The 21251-nt window shown below is 36.9% G+C and overlaps 2 protein-coding genes and 1 long non-coding RNA gene across 4 annotated transcripts; 1 reads left to right on the plus strand and 2 right to left on the minus strand.

The window, feature by feature from the left end:
* Window positions 1-2423: 2423 nt before the first annotated feature.
* LOC142524433 (protein DETOXIFICATION 48) lies at window positions 2424-4402 on the minus strand. Its single transcript, XM_075628435.1, has 2 exons — window positions 4170-4402; window positions 2424-4051 (listed from the first exon to the last, which is right to left on the minus strand). Exons 1-2 carry the CDS (start codon window positions 4302-4304, stop codon window positions 2564-2566), a joined length of 1623 nt encoding a protein of 540 aa, XP_075484550.1. The 5' UTR covers window positions 4305-4402; the 3' UTR covers window positions 2424-2563.
* Window positions 4403-9179: 4777 nt separating this feature from the next.
* LOC142524229 (receptor-like protein kinase 7) lies at window positions 9180-12597 on the plus strand. Of its 2 annotated transcripts, none has more exons than XM_075628111.1 (2): window positions 9180-11907; window positions 12002-12294. In XM_075628111.1, exons 1-2 carry the CDS (start codon window positions 9355-9357, stop codon window positions 12056-12058), a joined length of 2610 nt encoding a protein of 869 aa, XP_075484226.1. In that variant the 5' UTR covers window positions 9180-9354; the 3' UTR covers window positions 12059-12294. The 2 variants fall into 2 exon arrangements, with proteins under 2 accessions (XP_075484226.1, XP_075484224.1); XM_075628109.1 differs by having other exon boundaries at window positions 9186-11899; window positions 12002-12597.
* A 5230-nt stretch (window positions 12598-17827) lies between these two features.
* On the minus strand, window positions 17828-20005 carry LOC142524688 (uncharacterized). The gene is made up of 2 exons (XR_012814942.1): window positions 19044-20005; window positions 17828-18677 (listed from the first exon to the last, which is right to left on the minus strand). It is a non-coding gene; the product is annotated as an uncharacterized LOC142524688 (long non-coding RNA).
* Between the last annotated feature and the right edge of the window lie 1246 nt (window positions 20006-21251).

A 21251-nucleotide genomic window follows, 5' to 3' on the forward strand; every position in this document is an offset into this window, starting at 1 on the left:
ACTCTCCCCGACTGAATTGACTTCAGCGAAGCTTTAGAGGCCGTCGCTTAAGTTTCACTTCTAATCGCCGCTTTATTCAATCTTTGTCCCACTTTTTATAGAGTAATTCTTTGACCTAGATCTCCAAGGATACTTCCACCTGTAAATAAGGTAACTAGAGTTTAATAGGTATCAAACTCTATTTTAAAGCAAATACCTTATCTTATAGATAATTTTCCAACTTAAGTGGATAATTCCTAATAATAAGATTCACTATATCAAGGAAAACATATCTATCAAATTAAGTCTAGAAATGAAAAATCAAAAGCTCAATCTTAATCAAATTAGGAATCAAATATTCCTTTCAAGCAATTTTAATAATTTTTTTCTATGGAGGACTGATGTACATGATTAACATCATCGGTATCACATAAGCGCCTCGTCATATTGTAAAAGAAACTAAAATTACAAAAAAGTATAGATAGACAAAAACTGAAATTTGATAGTATATAATCTCAAAAGGACAAAAAATGCAATTATCTCTAAAAAAAAATCTTAAACATAAATTTTATTTTTCAGGAGCTCAATCTTAAACTTAAAATGGAAATTAAAATACGAGCACATGCAACGCGAACGAGTCATCAAAAATTCAAAACTTTATATACATGCATGTCTAATTAATGATCAGATATTATGAATACTTATTTTCTCAATGAATGTTTGGCCTAAAATAGAATACAGATTAAGGTACTCGGCATGGGTCATACATGTAAATAACTCTTTTGAGGTGAAGTGAAGATGAATCAGTACGTTTCTGCTCCAACAGCAATCTTTGTCATGTTAAGCGGATAGAGCAAATGATAGCTGAATTTTGTTTCATAAATTTCAACCAGGCCCCCACCCCACCTCCATCATTTCATTTGGACGTCTTCCTACACGATATATATATATATATATATATATATATATATATATATTATATTATGACACGAAAAGTTAGCAAATGAACACGATACATTTTATTTAAATAGTGTTTAAAGTTTTACCAAATTTTGAACATATTTACATCAACTTTATAATATCACATTTTGGTTTTTCAAGTTGCAATATTGAATTAAAATTTCATAAATTTTTTTTATGCTCAGAGTTATCTGTAAAATGTTCTGAATGAGAAATACATATGGGCACGATGAAGAAAGTGCATGAATTTGTCTAAAAGATGATTGAACAGACCTTTCTATTTTTCATATTTTTTTAGTTAAGAAAAAGATGAAAGTAAAAGTGTGTTAATGAAGTGGCCACATATATATCTTTTGAAGTCAGCTTGCGCTGGAAAGCAGGTGAAATCCCTGCTTGTTAGCAGCTCTTGAGGGGAATATGGCTCATTGAATTATTACAAAATTAAATAATTATTTTCCATTTCAATTTTTTCTCTACTTTGGTACCAACGTTAGCTAACTGGCCAAAGCTCTTAATTTCAAAGTTTAAACTTACATGACCTAACTTTACCTTTTGGCTGCTTGATTATTTATTTATTTTTTTTAAAGAAAAAAGAAACAAGTATTTGGTCATGTATTCTTAACTCTCCAAAAATCAATGTTTCATTTGATGTAATATACAGCGAAATTTTTTCTTTTTTTTTTAAATCATATATTTCATTATTATATAAATAAAAATTTAAAGCTCACCTCACGATGATATTAATTATTTACTAGAATTAAAATATTTTTACGTACATAAATTGAAAAATCATTCGTATTAAACTTCAGAAAGGAATTCGACACTTAATAAAGCTAGCCAGTTGATACATTTTAGTAACAAATGTCATTTTATATTTGCCATCAACTTTCAACGATTCCATCAATCATCTTTTCCCTTAATAAATATCTTTCTGAAGAGAATTAAGAAGATCTATAGAGATATCATATTTAATATGATTCAAACAACTGAGAATAGTTGGATTATACAATAAAAAAAAAAAAAACTAAAATTGTCGAAAAGTCGAAAGATACATGACTAATTAGTATTTAAATTTGACGGAAAAAATAATCAAAATCACAAGAAGTTAAATGTAGGTGACCAAACATGTTTCTCTTAATTTATAATATGATAGACAAACTGATCAGTAATAAATTGGACAACCAAAATTTCCATTTTTGGCAGTTAATATTTTGACGTGAAATTGTTCCCATTAAAGAACATATAAAAAGAAGGAGAATCCGACACCTTAACCTTTCTATATAATATCTAATCTCTTCCCACTTATAAAGTTTCAGAAACTACTAATATTATATTCCAGCATGTGTGTGTAAAGACATGATAATGCCTAAAATTATATGCTAAACAAAATTTCACTAATATTGTTGTATGGTATTGTTCCAACAGTCCATTAATTAAGTTAGAACAAATAACCAACTGCACAAAATTAAATCACAATATACATATAAATCAAAACTTTAATTCCTCTACAACAATATGAAGATACAAAAGTGAGAACAATCGAATTAAGAGAGTACAACAATGGATCGATGTAGTTAAATGAAACTCAAGAATTCTCACATCAATATACATATGAATTACATACTTACCCAAGTGCTACTGCTAGCAAAGGATCTGTTTCGACTGAGACTGACTTCAACAGCTCTTCATTAGCGTTTTTCTTGTTAGTGTTGACGGAGTCTGCAGAAACAGGTAATAAAGAATGATTCGATGAAGAAGAAGAAGACTGATGAATCTCTGTGAGTTCTTTAGCTCTTTCAACTTGAAGAATCCAATCTGTTCTACACAAAACTAACATCATCAACACCGCGCAAGATGCCTGTGCCGCAAGAAGTCCAATCCATAACCCTGGAAACCCCAGTTTCATCACAAATCCCATCAAGAAAGCCACCGGCATTCCTATCATGTAAAATGACCCTAAATTTATATTTGCCCCGATACTAGGTCTCGCACTTCCTCGCAACACACCACAGCCGGTGGTTTGTGGGCAATTCCCAACCTCGCACAACCCCGCCAGCGGCAACGCCATGGCTGTCAGCTCCAATATTTCTTTATCCCTTGTGAAAAGTTTACCCCACCTGTGCCTAATCATTGTGGTGAAAACCATGGCTGCTATGCCTAACACCACGGCGATAAACAGAGAAACAATCATCGATATTCTAGCCTTCGCGGGCTGTCTTGCACCCAGTTCATTGCCTACTCGAGTAGAGACACCGAGGCTTAGGGCTGAGGGGAACACATAGACTAACGAGGTTGTTTGGATGAGAATTCCCATCGAAGCAATTGTGACTTTGGGGTTCTGTAGCAGCCCACAAAGCATTATCATTAGCTCATACCACCACCATTCTAGGCAAACGGAGACGCAAGTTGGCACCGCTAGAGCCAGCAATTTCGACCAGCCCCGGAGGCAATCCATGCTTGGCGCCACCCACGTGTCTTTGTACATGCCAGAAAAATATATAAACAAGCAGAGCATTATAACAAGATTAAGATTCGTCAAAGACATGGCTAAGGCAACTCCTGAAACACCCATATTGAAATACTTCACCAGCAGAAAATTCAACGGCACATGTAGCAACACCGATAGAGATGAGCAGTAAGTTAATGGCAATGTGATGCTTTGAGTCCTTAAATAGATTCTCAAAGGATGAAGAAATGAGAGGAAGAAGAGATCAGGTATCGCGAAAATTATAAAAGTTTGAGCCACAGATGAAACTTCTTCATCTTGATTACACCATAGGAGTATATTTTTCATGTTCAACCACATGAAGGAGATGGGAATGCAAGTGGAGAGTAGAAGCAAGATAGTCCTTTGCATAGTCAAGCCAAGAAGTTTCATTCGTTTGGCTCCATAGGCTTGGCCACAGATGGGCTCCATCCCCATCGCCAATCCAGAAATAACAGAGTAACCAGTTATATTTGCAACACCAATGGAAAGAGATCCCCCTGCAAGTTCTAGCTCCCCTATATATCCAAGAAAAAGCATTGAAATCATGGCTCTTGAATATAATATCAGTCCTGTGATAGCTGTTGGCGCTGATATTTTTCCTATTGCTTTCATTTCTTCAAGGGCCTGACGAAAATATAGAAACAAAGCATTTATATATGTTGAAGTAGATAAATGATAGAAGTGGCGTTGGAATTTAGTTAAGTACAGATTGTGATAGTGTTGGTGGCTTTGTGTGGGTTACCTCAGAAGATGTTGGCCATCTTTGAAGTTGTTGTCGATCATCTGTGGGAAGATCCATTTCTTTGTTAGGGTTTAAGAAATGGGTTACATTTGTAGTGGATATGGAGAAAGGGGAAGAGGGCTTTGAGTTGCACATGAATGCTTTCTTCTTGTGCACAATTCAGACAAATTGTTAATAATAATAAGAAGAAAGGAAAAATCCTTAATATGCTGGGGCGGTGTGGTGATTTGTTTTCCGGCTTGATGGGAGTATAACATTTAAGTTGAGTGTCTATATATATGTGTACACGGAAGAATAGGACCCCACCTAAGCTCCTCCACGTGTCGAGAATGCAGATTTTGGAAAAGGAACAAAAGCGGCTGCCCATAGGGACGTCAATGGGTCCGGGTTTTACCCAGACCCGCAATAGACCCGTTCTGTTTGGGGTGGGTTTGGGCATACTAAATTGGTCATGAGACGGGTCTCGGGTCCAATTTTTCAGACCCGTCTGGATATGGGGTGGGTCATGGATATTATAATACCCGTCCCATATACGTGAATATAAATACTTTAGAATTTTAGTTTTATTAATTTTCATTTTTTTAGCAGTCCACCTGAAAAGCTCAACTATAGACATCTCTGATTCTCCCACAAACTCTCACTTTCATTTCTTCAAGTAATTTATCAACTTGTGTCCATCATTCTTGATGAAGATCAAGATGATCCTAAAGAATGTGTCTGAAATATTGCTTACTCGTTGATTTTATATTGATCTGTTTAAATTCGGTTATGACTTATTTTTGGGGATGTCAAGATATTTTTTGAAGAGCTAGTAACTTTTTTTTTTTTTTTTTTATGTAATTCATTATGTGTGAAAATACTTTGTTTGTTATTATTAAGCGTGGTCGAAGACATGAATTAGTTTTCTATTGTGTTGAATTTAGAGGCTTGTTTGTTTCATAATTCAGTCATGTGATAAAAAGATTATTGTTTTCATTTTAAAAAAAATTCGGGTTTCACGGGTCTAGCGGGTCTACCCGGCCTTATTTCGTATTCAGGGTGAGGCGGGTCCGAAGAATATTTAACCGGGGTGGGGCGGATAATGGGTCAAATTTTTTTTTCATGGGACGGGTCTTGGGTTTAGCCATACCCACCCCATACCCGCCCCATTGACATCTCTAGCTACCCAGTAACTTTTATCTTTCAAATAATAATAATAAGAGACATACAACACGATAGATAATGCTAAAAAAAAAAAAAAATCATTCAGTATTTTTTCTTTAATTTATTTGTCGGCTGTGGAGGGTGTGAATAAAGCCTTGCTATATAAATCTTATCTAACAGTAGTGCTATTGCTATACATATATAATTTTTGTGGAAAATTACAAGTTTTGTGGATCAATAATTGGTGGTTTTTTGCATTGTTTTTCACCGCCATCAGGAAGCGAGTTTGAGGCCAAGAAACATGGTTTAGGTGAGAATCAAGTATCTTGGGTGGGCAAAATGAATAGGACAGTGGATTTGCTACAAATATAATTGGCCATTTTAATTTACAAAAATAATCTTATTTTCACCGACTTCTTCAGGCTTCGACTCGCCCAAAAAAAGAATATCTTTAATGCTAAGTGGAAGGAATTAGTGTGGTTTGACAAGCTAGCTAGCTTGCCATCTAAATTCAATTGAATCGACATGGCATGATGCGTACTATTATTGTATGTGTACAGAAAACACTGTACATGAGGAGGTTGAATGTTGTTATGATCAAGAAATTAATTAACTTTTCGTTTAATTCTTGCATGCGGCATAGATATATGGACGAAGCCAATTAGTGTGGCCATGGCATGTGATGAAGCAAGCAACACAGCCAAACATTGCTGCACTAGTTTCCCAATATGTGAGGCACAAGTTCATTCTGAAATCACTCAGAGGACCCATTTTTTGGCTCTGTATTATAAATTTATCTTATTCAAAGTGGTCCGAGCTTCTATTTTCTTGAAAGAAGTGGAAATCAAAACATTTTGTTGGTCATCATTATTGTGACAAAAGAATTGTGGTCCGGGATCTGATGTCTTGAGGGATATGTGGAAAAAATAAAAAAAAGGTTTTTAATCCCCCCATCAAAGATTTATATTAGCACTTTTAAATCAAGAACCCATCAACCAATCATGCGTGCATGGAAAATCAGAAGTCATTTTACTTTTGATCAATTAATCACAAATAATCGTCGTACACGCTTTAATCAATGCATCAAGTTGTAATATTGATGTTTCGCATCCAGTTCGATGGAAATGAAAATGACATTCACAACCAAAAGTTATATCTGTATATCAGAACATGTGCACCAAGACAACATCCTATATATATGTATATATCCCTCTCTTTCACTATTCAAGTAATCCACAACTGATGAACCAAACAAACAAGTGGGGTTTCAATGTACCCCCAAAAGTTTTGATGTTCATTGAGCAAAAACTAAATGAAATAATTAGCCAGAGGAGATAGATGTATTTTCGTTGGGTGCGATATACAATAACAAATGCATATGGACCACTGTGATTAATGGTGGAGTGAATGGGTGCATGAAGAGCCGGCAGATGGAAGAAAGGAAACACCCTGTAACTCAACTAGCTACGTGCTATAACTACAACCATTTAATTTGCATCCCTTTCTTATAGCAACAGATGGATGAGACTGCATGCTTTTTTCCTTTTCCTCCCCACTCTCTGTCTCTGTCTCTGTACCTGTAAAATTGATGCAACACACCGATGGTACAGTACACAACTCCTTTTTACAATCACAATAAACAAACACCGTTCTGTTTATATTTTACCCAAGCAACAGGTTTTGCCTGCCTTGTAATTCTAATAATGGTGACTATTATTTTGAAAACTGGCCGCTAGCTGTCAGAACAACACATGTTTCCAGCTCGATACGTTGCCCCATTTGGTTTCCCAAAGTCACACAAAATTAATTCCTATGCATCTATTCATTAGTAAATAAGTTATCCTCTGATTCTGGTGTAAAAAAAATGACAAAATTCTATCGAGAGAGTTTGTCCAATCCACCTAAAATTTATATCATCGCACTGATTTTCTTAGCAGAACCACAATATGCAATGTTTCAGTAACATCTTTCTTTCGCAAAGGCAACATGGATTATGTATTGTGAGAATTTGATATTAATTATATATATGCTTTCAGCATGCGAAAAACAATATTAATCACAATAAGAATCTGTCAACATAACTTTTCTCTGATAGTTTTGGTACGAGTTGTGATAATGCAAAACATAAGAATCTATTCCAAAGCTGAGATGCAAATAAAAGAAAAGAGAATGTTGATAAAGTGGTATTACATAAAAATCTAGAAATGCTTTCTCGAGACAAATAAATAGACAAGGTTTCATCTAATGCAATATTCACCACCTCTCTCGCTCCACAAATTGCATGAGATTCCAAAGAACAAATAATCAGTCATGGGCATCAACGTTCCTAAATAGATGACAGGAATAAATCCCCTTAAGTTGCAGCTTATCTTAATGTTAGAATCTCATGATCTCGCCCTCCCATTCTACATCGTGTTATGTGATAGAAACAGCCATATAATCAACATGTATTCTTGAAGATTGCTTCTTATTCTTCTTGTCAACTTGTTCCATACACACAGATATATACATATGTATATACATAGTTTCGATCATCGGTTTTCTGAAGAGCCAAATAAAATCAGTAAAACCCATATTAGTTACAATTTTTGAAACAAGTAGTGAACTGAACTCCAAATGGATTGGGCTATCTTCACTTATGGGCCTAAAAGGGCGGCCCAAAAATGTCCATACTTTTATGTAGAAAAAATAAAGAGGCAGTCAACGCACTCAAGCCCTCCACTATTTTTTTCTTTAAATTTAATATCACCACCACAGCCTCACCACTAGATAAAATAATAATTGATAGAACTGGCGATTGGACAACATATGAACGTAACTAATTTCAATTATACATAAATTAATTGAAAGGGGTTGGGATATATCTTGCATTGATTATTTATTTATTTATTTAAAAACAGAAAAAATCGACAAGTTCCAAGATATAACGTGGTTTTGTAGGTTAGAAGTGATGTGAAACTACTTGGATTTATTTATCATCAATAACTCAAATGTGAAATAATAATTTTAAAAAAGTATATCCTATGTCTTCTTCATTTCATTTTTTTTAACCACTTATGGCCGATGATAAAAATATAAACTTGAAATAAAATATAATAAATACATCCCAATCAAAATCCTGTTCATTGTAAAATAATATCAATAATTGATGGACCAAAGTTATCGTGGATACATTTTCTCTCTTTTGGCTCAGGCAATCATAACATTCATCCTCCATTACCCTCAATTATATATATCGGTCTAAATCATTTTTTTTATTCTAACACTCCACAATTTATTAGTAGTTCATATTTTTTAAAATGTAGTTTCAAAACAATTATTGAGAGCTGCCCATAGTTTTCAGAGTAGGTCTCTTGTCTCACGAATATTTATATGTGAGATGGGTCAACTCTATCGATATTCACAATAAAAAATAATATTTTAAGCATAAAAAGTAATATTTTTTCATGCATGACCCAAATAAGAGATTTGTTTCACAAAATACGACCCGTGAGATCCTCTCACACAAGTTTTTGACTAGTTTTGAGTAAGTTTATTGTGAGACGGTCTCACGAATCTTTGATGAAAGCCCAGATAGATTAAAAATTTGGTGAAATGTTATGCAATCATTAAAAAAATTGATGCCATGACCATGAAAGAGAAATATGGAAAAAGAACCACGAATCTCAGGGTAGATATCGTTTTCGTCCAATGTATTTGTATTTTTGCAATGATATAATTTTGAATTCATTCCATTCAATTCCATTAATGAGAAATCAGAGTCACCAAATCTATTAAATGGACCTAAGCTGATCCGATTAAATATAGTTTTTTCAATTTGTGGCTGTATTTTAATGATAGATATTTCATGTGATCAAAAGAATGGATGATTGGAAGCATGGAAGTCAAAGTAGGCGGCGACTTTTGTTCCACCGCCACCTCTTTTTCCAATGACAACATTACAAATGAAATTTGAGCAGTTGCTTCCAATTTCGACAAACTTTTAAAGAAATATAAGTGGCGATTCACCCAGGTTCAAACGGCATTCTTCCCACAGTGCTGCATGGCGGCGGCTACCGTGTTCGTCTATTTTCACTTCCTCTGCCTCCTATCCTCGGTCCTCTCGGATGAACTGCAAAACCTTTTATCTATTAAATCTGCTTTCCATGATTCCCCCACCAAAATATTCGATTCCTGGAATCTCCATACCCCAGTTTGCAACTTTTCAAGAATCACCTGTGACTCCCATGGTTTTGTCAAAGAAATTGATCTTTCGAACCAGAATTTGATTGGGTCGACCCCTCTGAATCCCATCTGCAGTTTGACGTCGCTGGAGAAACTTTCCCTCGGCTTCAACAGTATCTACGGCCCCGTGACCCAGGATTTGAGTAACTGCTCTTCTCTCAAGTACTTGGACTTGGGAAACAACTTCTTCTCTGGATCATTTCCAGATATCTCATCCCTCACTGGGATGGTTTATTTTTATGCTAACAACAATGGGTTTTCAGGAATCTTCCCGTGGAATTCTCTTCAAAATATGTCAAATCTTGTTGCGTTGAGTCTCGGCGACAATCCCTTTGATCTACATCCATTCCCTCAAGTGATTCTGAATCGCACGAAGCTCAATTGGCTTTACTTGTCAAACTGCAGCCTTGAAGGCCAAATCCCAGAAGACATTGGGAACCTTGTTCAGCTTATTAATCTGGAATTAGCACAGAATAGCATTGCTGGAAAGATCCCCGACGGGATCACCAAACTTAATAAGCTGTGGCAGCTTGAGCTTTATCTGAACGAAATGACCGGGGAATTTCCTACAGGAATGGGAAATCTCACGAATCTTGAGAATTTTGATGCTTCTGCCAATAATCTCTCCGGAAATCTTTCCGAAATCAAATTCATGCATAAGCTGAGAAGCCTACACCTCTACCGAAATCAGTTATCTGGTGAAATTCCTGCTGAAATCGGGGATTTCAAGAATCTTGTGAACTTGTCGCTTTACAGGAACAACCTTTCGGGGGAAATTCCTCAAAACCTGGGCTCGTCGGCCGAAATATTCTTCATCGATGTGTCTGAGAATTTTTTCTCGGGCTCGATCCCACCGAACATGTGCAAAATGGGCACGACGAAGAAACTTTTGCTGCTGCAGAACAACTTAACGGGGCAAATCCCTGAAACGTATGTGAATTGCACGACGCTGATTCGTTTTCGTGTCAGCAATAATCAGCTATCGGGCCATGTCCCTGCTGGGATATGGGGGCTGCCTAAGGCAGAAATTATTGATTTAGCGGAAAATAAACTCGAAGGGCCTATTACTTCTGACATAGGAAAAGCCAGAACCTTGGCGCAACTTTTTCTTGCCAACAATAGGCTTTCTGGAGAACTGCCTTCTGAGATCTCATTTGCTTCATCTTTGGTATCTATCGACTTGAGTTGCAATCAGTTTTCAGGCGAAATACCAGTCTCCCTGGGAGAGTTGAAGCAGCTCACCACTATTCAGTTTCAGGAAAACAAGTTTTCTGGTTCAATACCAGATTCATTACACAACTCTCTTTCAATCAATGACATTAACATGGCTTCTAATTCACTAAGTGGCCAAATTCCAGCCTCTCTTGGCAACTTGTCCACTCTTAATTTCTTGAACTTGTCAAGAAATCAACTCTCCGGTCCAATCCCAGGGACACTATCTTCTCTGATGCTAAATCTTCTGGATCTTTCCTATAACAGGTTAACGGGTCCTATACCCGAATCCCTTTTGATTGAAGCCAATAATGGCAGCTTTTCAGGCAATGGTGGTCTCTGCACTGATAAAATCAGGGGATTCCGGAGATGTTCTCCAGAATCCAGCACGTCCAGGTTCCTTGGAACAGTCTTGTTATGCCTCCTGATTGCTTCCATTGCCTGGCTTGTTTCGATGCTAGCATTCTGTTTATTAAAAAGGAATAGTGGACATGAAGGGGGACGATCTTTGAAGGATGACTCGTGGGACCTACAGTCTTTTCATATTTTAACATTCACAGAGGATGATATTCTTGATTCTATCAAGCCCGAAAATTTAATAGGCCGAGGTGGTTCAGGCAATGTGTATAAAGTTCTTGTTAGAGATGAAAAAGAATTTGCAGTGAAACACATTTTACACACCGATCTTCCTCACAATGCCCTGAAAAAGATAGGTAATTCGACGCCGATGTTAGAAAGGCGAGGCACCAGGTCTCGGGAATTTGAATCCGAGGTTGAAACATTAAGTTCTGTTAGGCACATTAATGTTGTGAAGTTGTATTGCAGCATAACTAGTGAGGACTCAAGCTTGTTGGTCTACGAGTATATGCCTAATGGAAGTCTTTGGGATAGATTGCATACTAGTAAAAAGTTATCCCTTGATTGGGACACAAGGTTCGAAATTGCACTTGGTGCTGCAAAAGGGTTAGAGTATTTGCATCACGGTTGTGACAGGCCGATAATCCATCGTGATGTCAAGTCGAGCAACATCCTTTTGGATGAATTATTGAAGCCCCGGATTGCTGATTTTGGACTCGCAAAGATTGTTCTGGCAAGTTCAACCCATGAATCTACTCAAACCTTTGCGGGGACGCATGGTTATATAGCTCCAGGTAACCAGGTCATGTCACAAGTCAGCCGTTTTATCTAAGAGTTTAAATTGTAACAGATATTGTTACAAGACATCTTAATTATATTGTCATGCATGCCTGCAGAATATGGATATACAAACAAAGTTAACGAGAAGAGTGATCTGTATAGCTTCGGAGTAGTACTAATGGAGCTTGTAACGGGTAAGAAGCCAATCGAGCCGGAGTTTGGGAAGGCCAAAGACATAGTTGAATGGGTGTCAAGCAAATTGAAGACTAATGAGAGTGTTTTAAGTATTGTGGATTCAACAATTCCAGAAAATTATAAAGAAGAAGCTTTAAAAGTTTTAAAAGTTGCTATTCTCTGCACAGCAAGGGTTCCAGGAATGAGGCCTACAATGAGAAGCGTGGTTCAAATGCTAGAAGAAACTCGGGCTGGTGAATTGGTTGGATCTACAGTCAAGAAAGAGGGTAAAAGAAAAGGTTGAGGGAGAAGGAGAAGTTGAAACATAAAGTATCGATATCGTAGTTTGTTAAAAAAAAATGTTTAGATGCTTCACTAATTCATCCCTACACATTTTTCCTTCCGCGATAAAAATGTATAGAAATAATGCAGCGAGCGTGAAGATGTTTTAAGACGGAATCAGTGCAGGCATGTTTCTATTTATACATGTGAAGTTTTATTTGACTCATTATATTAATCAGATGGCTGAAATTTCTTATGGCTAAGTGATGTGCATCCAACGGCTGTGACTTGATGATCTTGAGGTCAACGGATTAAATTGGATATGAGTTGGTTAGAGGGCTGTTAACTGATATAAGAGCTTAAGGCTTCTTCTTCCCTCCGATGCTTCAAGTGAAAATTCTCTGAATACAGCACACGCTGACATCCATTCTTCTTTTATATAATTCTTGTGTCTAGAATTGCTCAATAGAAGGGAAAGCCGATCATGATATACAAGTCTGAAACAAACATATAGATTTGTGTTGTGAGAACTCGGTGGTGGTGTGATTATGTGAGAATTGTATTCGCTTGTATCTTGTTCTTATTTTAGTGGATTTCTTTGGGGTGTTCCCAGAACCTTGGATGTAGGATTGATCTCAATCCGAACCAAGTAAATGCGTGTCACTTATTTTTACTCTACTCTCTTTCCCTGATCTTGCGTGAGTGTTTCATTTGATCTCAACAAACTGGTATCAGAGCTAGGTTCCTTGCCCTACTCTTGGATCGGGTATGAAAGAGGAAGCTGCTGAATTGACTGCTCGATCGAACCTTTGTGTTGATTTCTCGTGGATAGTCCACTGGCCAGGGGCAAATCTTCAATATGTCAACATCAAGATTCGAGGTGGAGAAATTCGATGGTAGGAACAACTTTAACTTGTGGAGGGAGAAGATGATTGCACACCTGGGAAACTTAGGGCTGGATGAGGCCCTAAATGGTGAATCAAAAATGCCCGACACAATACAAAACAAAGACGAGATCCTCAAGAAAGAAAGAAACACAATTGTTCTGAGTCTAAGCGATCAAATCCTCAGAAAAGTGGTGAAAGAAAAGTCTGCTTGTGAGATGTGGACAAAACTGGAGCAACTATATATGACAAAAGCACTTCCCAACAGAATCTATCTGAAACAACGATTCTATGGATTCAAGATGGAAGAAAACAAGTCCATAGATGAAAACATCGATGAATTCACTAAGTTACTCTCTGATCTTGAAAACATAGAAGTAACGATTGATGAAGAAGATCAGGCCATTTTCTTGTTAAACTCCTTGCCAAAGCAGTACGATCAATTGAGAGATACTTTGAAGTATGGGAGAGATACTCTCACTCTTGAAGAAGTCACAGGTGCTGCCTACTCGAAGGAGTTGGATCTCAGGGCTGCAGGAAAACAATACAAATCACCTGGTGAAGGCCTAAATGTAAGAGGCAGATTAGTTGAAAGAAGAAACTATGGGAACAAACAAAGACCTCAAACCAAATCGAGATCAAGAACGAAGAGGACCTGCTGGACCTGTAAGAAAAAAGGTCATTTCAGGAGAAATTGCCCTCAAAGAAAGGCCAATCAAAGGACTGATCTAAGTCCAGGAACCAAAGAAGTAAATGTACTCCAAGGATATCAAGATGCTGAGGTTCTAACCATATCGACTGATGACCCAAAAGAACAATGGATCATGGATTCAGGGTGCACCTATCACATGTCTCCTAGAAGAGATTGGTTCTTTAACTTCAAGGAACTAGATTCTGGACAAGTGCTAATGGGAAACAATCAATCATGCAAAGTTCATGGTGTTGGCTCAGTAAAGCTTAAAATGTGGGATGGATCAGTGAAAGTAATCACTGTAGTTCGATTCATTCCTGATCTAAAGAGGAACCTAATCTCTTTAGGAACACTGGATCAAAAGGGCCTTAGCTACAAGGCTCAAGATGGTGCACTGACAGTTGCAAAAGGATCCCTGGTAATCATGAAAGGAATCCTGAAACAAGGACTGTATGTTTTGCAAGGCAATACCATCACTTCAGAAACAAATGTTATAGTACCTGCCAAGGATTTAACAGCCCTGTGGCACAAGAGACTCAGGCATATGAGTCTAAAAGGACTTCATGAACTAAGCAAGCAAGGTTTGCTGAATCCAAGACAGATCAGCAATTTGGAATTCTGTGAGAGCTGTGTGTTAGGAAAAGCTCATAGGCTAAAGTTTAACACAGCAACTCACAATACGAAATCAACCCTTGACTAGATCCACTCTGATCTATGGGGCTCATCTAAGGTACCACCCTCACTCTCTGAATCTCAGTATTTTATTTCTCTAATTGATGATTACTCTAGAAAAGTGTGGATTTATTTTCTGAGAACAAAGGCTGAAGCATTTAATAAATTTTTTGAATTAAAAACCTTGATTGAAAATCAAACATGGAATAAAATAAAGAGATTAAGAACTGATAATGGGCTAGAATTTTGTAATCAACAATTTGATAATTTGTGTGCAAAGTCTGGAATTGTTAGACATCAAACATGCACATACACGCCACAACAAAATGGTGTGACAGACGCATGAATAGAACCATCATGGACAAAGTAAGATGCATGTTAAATGAGAGTGGTTTACGAAACAGGTTTTGGGCCGAAGCTGCATCAATAGCTTGCTACCTAATAAATAGGTCTCCATCTTCTGCCATAGAGTTCCTTGTTCCCGAGATGAAACTGGTCTACTGTAAAACCTGAGTATGAACACATTAGAACCTTTGGCTGCGTAGTATATGTTCATGTTAACCAAGGTAAACTAAATCCAAGAGCAAAAAAGGGAATTTTCCTTAGGATATCCTAGTGGAGTTAAATGTTACAAAGTATGGCTATTGGATGAACATAAATGTGTGATTAGCAGAGATGTAATTTTTAATGAAAATGAGTTTTTTAAAACTAACATGAGTATTCCAAAAAATGCCAGCTCTAAACAAGCTGAGCAAGACTTTCAAAACCAGGTGAACTCTCAAAACTTGAATGGAAAATCTCAAGCAGAACTTGCTGGCAGCCAAGATTCTGGTGGATGTATTGATTCTAGGCATGAAACCATCCATGACATATGTCAGAGTCAACTACAACCAGATCCTCACATCAATAATCAAGAAGCTCAGGGTGATGAGGAACCTCAGTGTGATAGTGATAATACTCAAGGACTAGATGGCTATGTTCTGTCAAGAGACCGAATTAGAAGACAGATAAGAGTGCCACCAAGGTTTGCAAATGCAGATTTCATTGCATTTGCCTTGAATGTGGCTGATTTACTTGAGCTTGAGGAACCAACCAGTTATAACGAAGCAAGAATAAGTAAGGACTGGCCAAAGTGGAAGAAAGCCATGAATGAGGAGATCGATTCACTGGATAAAAATCGCACCTGGACCCTTGTTGATAGACCAATAGGAAAGAGGGTCATTGGTTCTAAATGGGTATTCAAAAGAAAACCAGGGATTCCAGGGGTAGAAGCAGCTAGATTTAAGGCCAGATTAGTGGCGAAAGGATTCTCCCAAGTCGAAGGCGTGGACTATCACGAAGTGTTCTCCCCTATAGTGAAACATATCTCAATCAGAATCCTACTGTCAATCACTGATACGTTTGATTTGGAATTAGAACAATTGGATGTCAAAACCGCCTTCTTGCATGGCAAATTAGAAGAGGAGATCCTAATGACACAACAAGAAGGCTTTGTACAACAAGCTGAGGCTGGAAAAGTCTGCTTATTACAGAAACCACTTTATGGACTCAAGCAATCTCCGCGGCAATGGTATAGGCGGTTCGATGATTTTATACAGAACCAAGGTTTCAAGAGATCAAAATATGACAGCTGTGTTTACTACTCCAGATTTCAGAATAAGTCATACATATATCTACTAATCTATGTAGATGACATGCTTATTGCATGTAAGGACTCGAAGCAAATACAGAGGTTAAAGGACTTACTCAATTCTGAATTCGAGATGAAGGATCTTGGGCCAGCCAAGCGCATTTTAGGTATGGATATTATCAGGTACAGACCTTTAAGAATCCTGTGCCTATCACAAGAAGGATATATCAGCAAGTTATTGAATATCTTCGGAATGAAAGATGCTAAGAGTGTTAGCACTCCTATTGGTGCACACTTCAAGCTAAAGGCTGTCAAGGAGGAAGACACTGAATCTGAACATGCTCACATGAAGGATGTACCATACTCAAATGCTGTAGGAAGTATTATGTTCTCTATGGTATCAACCAGACCAGATATCGCATATGGATTGGGTTTGATTAGCAGGTTTATGAGCAAGCCAAGTAGGGAACATTGACAAGCAGTGAAGTGGTTGCTAAGATATTTAAAGGAGACCAAGAAGTTGAAATTGGTTTACTCTAGATCTCAACAATCAACTTGTGAAGTCATAGGATATTGTGACTCTGATTATGCTGCTGATCTTGATAAAAGAAGGTCCCTGTCCGGGTATGTTTTTACAGTTGGAGGAAATGTTGTAAGCTGGAAATCAAGTTTACAGCATGCAATAGCCTTGTCAACAACCGAAGCGGAATATATCTCTCTTACGGAAGCTGTAAAAGAAGCCTTGTGGATTAAAGGCTTTGTCAATGAATTAGGATATGAACAAAACTCTTCTACGATTTTCTGTGATTCACAAAGTGCGATTCATCTTTCTAAGAATACGGTATTTCATGAAAGGACTAAGCACATCAATGTGAGATTACACTTTGTGAGGGAAATCATATCAAGGGAACTAGTAAGTATCAAAAAGATCAACACAAAGGTTAACCCTGCGGATATGTTAACAAAAGTTATCCCAGCCAATAACCTTAAGGATGCATTGCGCCTGCTCAATGTGGAGGAGTGACTGTCGGGTCCTAAACCTGGGAACATGCTTTTGGAACCACTGAAATGAGCCAAATAGGTGGAGAATTGTGAAGTTTTATTTGACTCATTATATTAATCAGATGGCTGAGATTTCTTATGGCTAAGTGATGTGCATCCAACGGCTATGACTTGATGATCTTGAGGTCAACGGATTAAATTGGATATGAGTTGGTTAGAGGGCTGTTAACTGATATAACAGCTTAAGGCTTCTTCTTCTCTCCGATGCTTCAAGTGAAAATTCTTTGAATACAGCACACGCTGACATCCATTCTTCTTTTATATAATTCTTGTGTCTAGAATTGCTCAATAGAAGGGAAAGCCAATCATGATATACAAGTCTGAAACAAACATATAGATTTGTGTTGTGAGAACTCGGTGGTGGTGTGATTCTGTGAGAATTGTATTCGCTTGTATCTTGTTCTTATTTTAGTGGATTTCTTTGGGGTGTTCCCAGAACCTTGGATGTAGGATTGATCTCAATCCGAACCAAGTAAATGAGTGTCACTTATTTTTACTCTACTCTCTTTCCCTGATCTTGCGTGAGTGTTTCATTTGATCTCAACAATATATCTGTAATGTAATGAGATGGAGACTGCTAGAAGAACTTTCAAGCATAATCAATCGCTTACGATTTTAGTTCCTGAATTCATCATATTGTAAAATTGGGCAATCGGACGTGGTTCCCAAATGTTAAAAGTGAGACGGTATGCTTGGCGACATGCGGGCGTGACGTGATTGTTTGTTACATGGAACGTGGAATCAAAGGTTCCATGGATTTTGTACCATGCTATGTCAGTTGTAGCATTACTAACATCTCTTGCATGGGCAAGTGCATTCCACCTCCTGCTTCGCCACTCTTTCAAATTTGATTATGCATGATAATAATATTTGAAGAAATACAGTAAGCCTGGCTGTTGAGAATTCACAGAAAGTTCATTTTTCCATTTGGTATTGGTATGTATGTGAATAAATAAAGATTTTTCAATCATAATTTCCAGGCCAGATCGTTTCGCTTTGGCCGCCTAGTGTTGAATTCCAATGACTCGAAAACGATGTTAACTGCCACGGCACCTAGTGGATATATGAAGCACATTGCAAAATCTTCATAATACTTGAGTTGTAACCTTTAGACATATTGAAAAGAGTTTATCTATCTTCATCGAGAGTCCAAACAACATCTTACGCCTATAAGGATTGGGGAATTTCTGAAATAATTTCCTTTTGTTCAGGACAGAAAAATGATCCTCTCCATCTAACACCTTCCAACTTCAAATCGAATATAATGCAGCTGCATAAATCATCAGATAAATTTACCGAGCTCCGTTTTTCTTTTTATTGCCTTTTGACTGTGATATACAAATGAGTCAATTATCCCCGAGACTGCGAGTCAATTATCCCTGAGACTGTGAAAACACCTGCAAATATACCAGAACAGAAGACTAAAGATACATGGCTGTCAAAAGGACTAGACATAAAGAAGATGTACACATGCACGCAGAGAGAGAGAGAGAGAGAATGGCACAGACGTTGGTCAAGAAATGCAAGAATGAAACATGTAAAGTCACCTGTAACCATCAAATATAAAGAATAGAAGGATTCCTTTACATAGATGCAATCAGATACATGGAGCCACGTTGTGTTGACCAGTAAACACAATACTTTCAAAGAAAACGACAAATTTAGAAAAACGAAAAAGGCAAGTGACTGGCACAATTTTCACTTTGATGACGGTCGGGATGGAATACTAGTTATTCAGTATTTATATATTTGAATATGTTCACCTTGATTGGTGAGAGGTTGTAAAAGAAGAAAATTCCAGGAAGAGCTTGAAGTTGGCCTAGTTCTGCTCCTTTAATATGTTCAGTAACTGAAAACTGCGGTATGACAAAATATTATGAATCTCAAATCCTTTCCAGTAGAAAGATCCCAACATACAATGCAGTAGGGTATTAAATGCACATGTGGTGTTTAAATCATACCTGATTTGAATGGATTGTACGCCTGTTCTCATCTGTGAATACAGTTGGTACCACTTGCAATGTGCAAACAGATTAAAATGCTGATGCAACCTATAACTTGAAAAATTTCACTCTTAGCAGTTCATCGTTCACAACAGAAATAAACTAAACGAAGAGGCGGCACAACAGGAACTCAATCTCTACTTCACAAGGTCGCCTACTAAATCTTTTGTTTGGATAAATGAATTTCAAGATTGAACTGCCTTCTGTTTCAAAAGTATAATGCATTGCTGAAAAACAACGCTTGGATTTTGGTTGAACAAACTTCTAATGTTCCTATTGTAGGCTGCCTTTGGGTCTTTAAGGTCAAGACCAACACTGATGGATCTGTTGCTCACTAGAAAGAACGATTAGTAGCCAAGTATTATTCCCAAGTATATATTTATATTCAACAATCGTCAGAGTTTGAAATTCAAAATGCTAAGCAGCCACTTGTTTGCAAACTACACAAAGAAATTTATGGCCTTAAGCAGGCTCCGCGAGCATGGTTTGATAGTTGAACTACTTTTCAAGCCATAGGTTTTCTTGCTTCTCTTTTTCTTAAGTTCATCAATAATTAACTCTTCCCACACCTAAACCATGCTTGTCCTCAAGCATAAAAGAGCTCAATTCATTATCTCAACTCATTATCCTCTTTCTGCTTTATTTACTTGTTCGTAAAATATTTTTTCATGCACCGAAGAAATTTAATTGTTGAGCATCTGACATATCAACATTATGAACAAGTGCTTTCATCCGAATGTGTAGAAATAAAAAATGCATAGGATCCAAACACTCTTCACATGATTCGCTCATTTAACTCGTAAGTGTCTAGGTATGTATCAAGGAGCTCTAATGTCAAAACACTGAAATTTTTTACCATAAGCTTCCAAATATATCATATCATCCACCAAATGAATGAATTAAAATGCACAAATAAGGGCTGTAAATGGGTTGTACCATGGCTAGAGGTCAGGTAGGAAAGAAGGCACAATGAGTTTACGGAATTGAAGAAATCATACGCATTTTTTACAAAGACAATTGCATTCAACTAACAATAACATCTTCAATCTCAATATAACATCCAAGAGAGTTTTTTTCTTCTTCGTTGCTCTTATTTTCCTTCTCATTCTGCCTTTTCATTTTCTCTTTCTCATTTTTCTTTGTTTTATTTTTTTTATTTTGCATAAGAAGTTTTTTTTAAGACAATGACTTCGAGCATTAATCACTCTATCACAACAATTTGCACTTTCTTGGCTCAAAGCATGTTAAATGCGAAAAGTTTGTATGATTCTCCAATTCAGGGTTCAAATAGAGGAATAACCAAAAGAAAGATTTATCATGGCTTGTAATGTGGTTATTTTCCAATGAATAGGCTCATTCTCGAACTTGGCTCACCAGGGGTAAATGAATCAGGGTAGGCTCAAAAAAAACGGCATTGATGATGCGAAAGAAAACGGTTTGAACCTAATGCCCTTTATTTTGTTTATGCCTCTAATCCATCACAAGATATCAAAAAAGACATGTATAACAATGCAAGTTCTAAAAAAATTAACAATGCATGACCAATACACAATAAAATAAAATAGAGCATGATATAGTGTTTGTTCATAGGCTCAAAGCTCACCAAAGAAGAATGATATGTGTGTTTGACCCCATACACTTGTCATTTCAACACACCATCAAGAGCAACTACCCACAAATGTAACAGTAAGAATGCAAAATCAGTTGCACACAAAGAAAACATCAGTTTTTTCATAGCCTCGCATCAGAGACATTCAAGATTCAAATGAAAGAGATGACAAATAAACATTAAATGCTTTATGGATCAAACAACTTCACTCTGTCATACTCTCTCTCCCTTTTTTTATATTCACTTTTCATAATTTTAAATTTTTTTTGAATAAACATGCAAAAAAATGGAAAAAAGAAAAAATAGAGAAATAAATTGAAACTAGAAACAAAAATAGAAATTGAAACTAAAAGTAAAAA

Source organism: Primulina tabacum, chromosome 14, assembly GCF_025594145.1.
Source record: "Primulina tabacum isolate GXHZ01 chromosome 14, ASM2559414v2, whole genome shotgun sequence".
Taxonomy (NCBI): domain Eukaryota; kingdom Viridiplantae; phylum Streptophyta; class Magnoliopsida; order Lamiales; family Gesneriaceae; genus Primulina; species Primulina tabacum.

Bases quoted from the DNA above. Each gene is read 5' to 3' on its own strand.
- LOC142524433 (XM_075628435.1), bottom strand. From the start codon at position 4,304: ATGTGCAACTCAAAGCCCTCTTCCCCTTTCTCCATATCCACTACAAAT. The intron at 4,052-4,169 runs GTAACCCACACA...TATTTTCGTCAG, and splicing joins GATGGCCAACATCTTCTGAG to GCCCTTGAAGAAATGAAAGC.
- LOC142524229 (XM_075628109.1), top strand. From the start codon at position 9,355: ATGGCGGCGGCTACCGTGTTCGTCTATTTTCACTTCCTCTGCCTCCTA. The intron at 11,900-12,001 runs GTAACCAGGTCA...GCATGCCTGCAG, and splicing joins GCATGGTTATATAGCTCCAG to AATATGGATATACAAACAAA.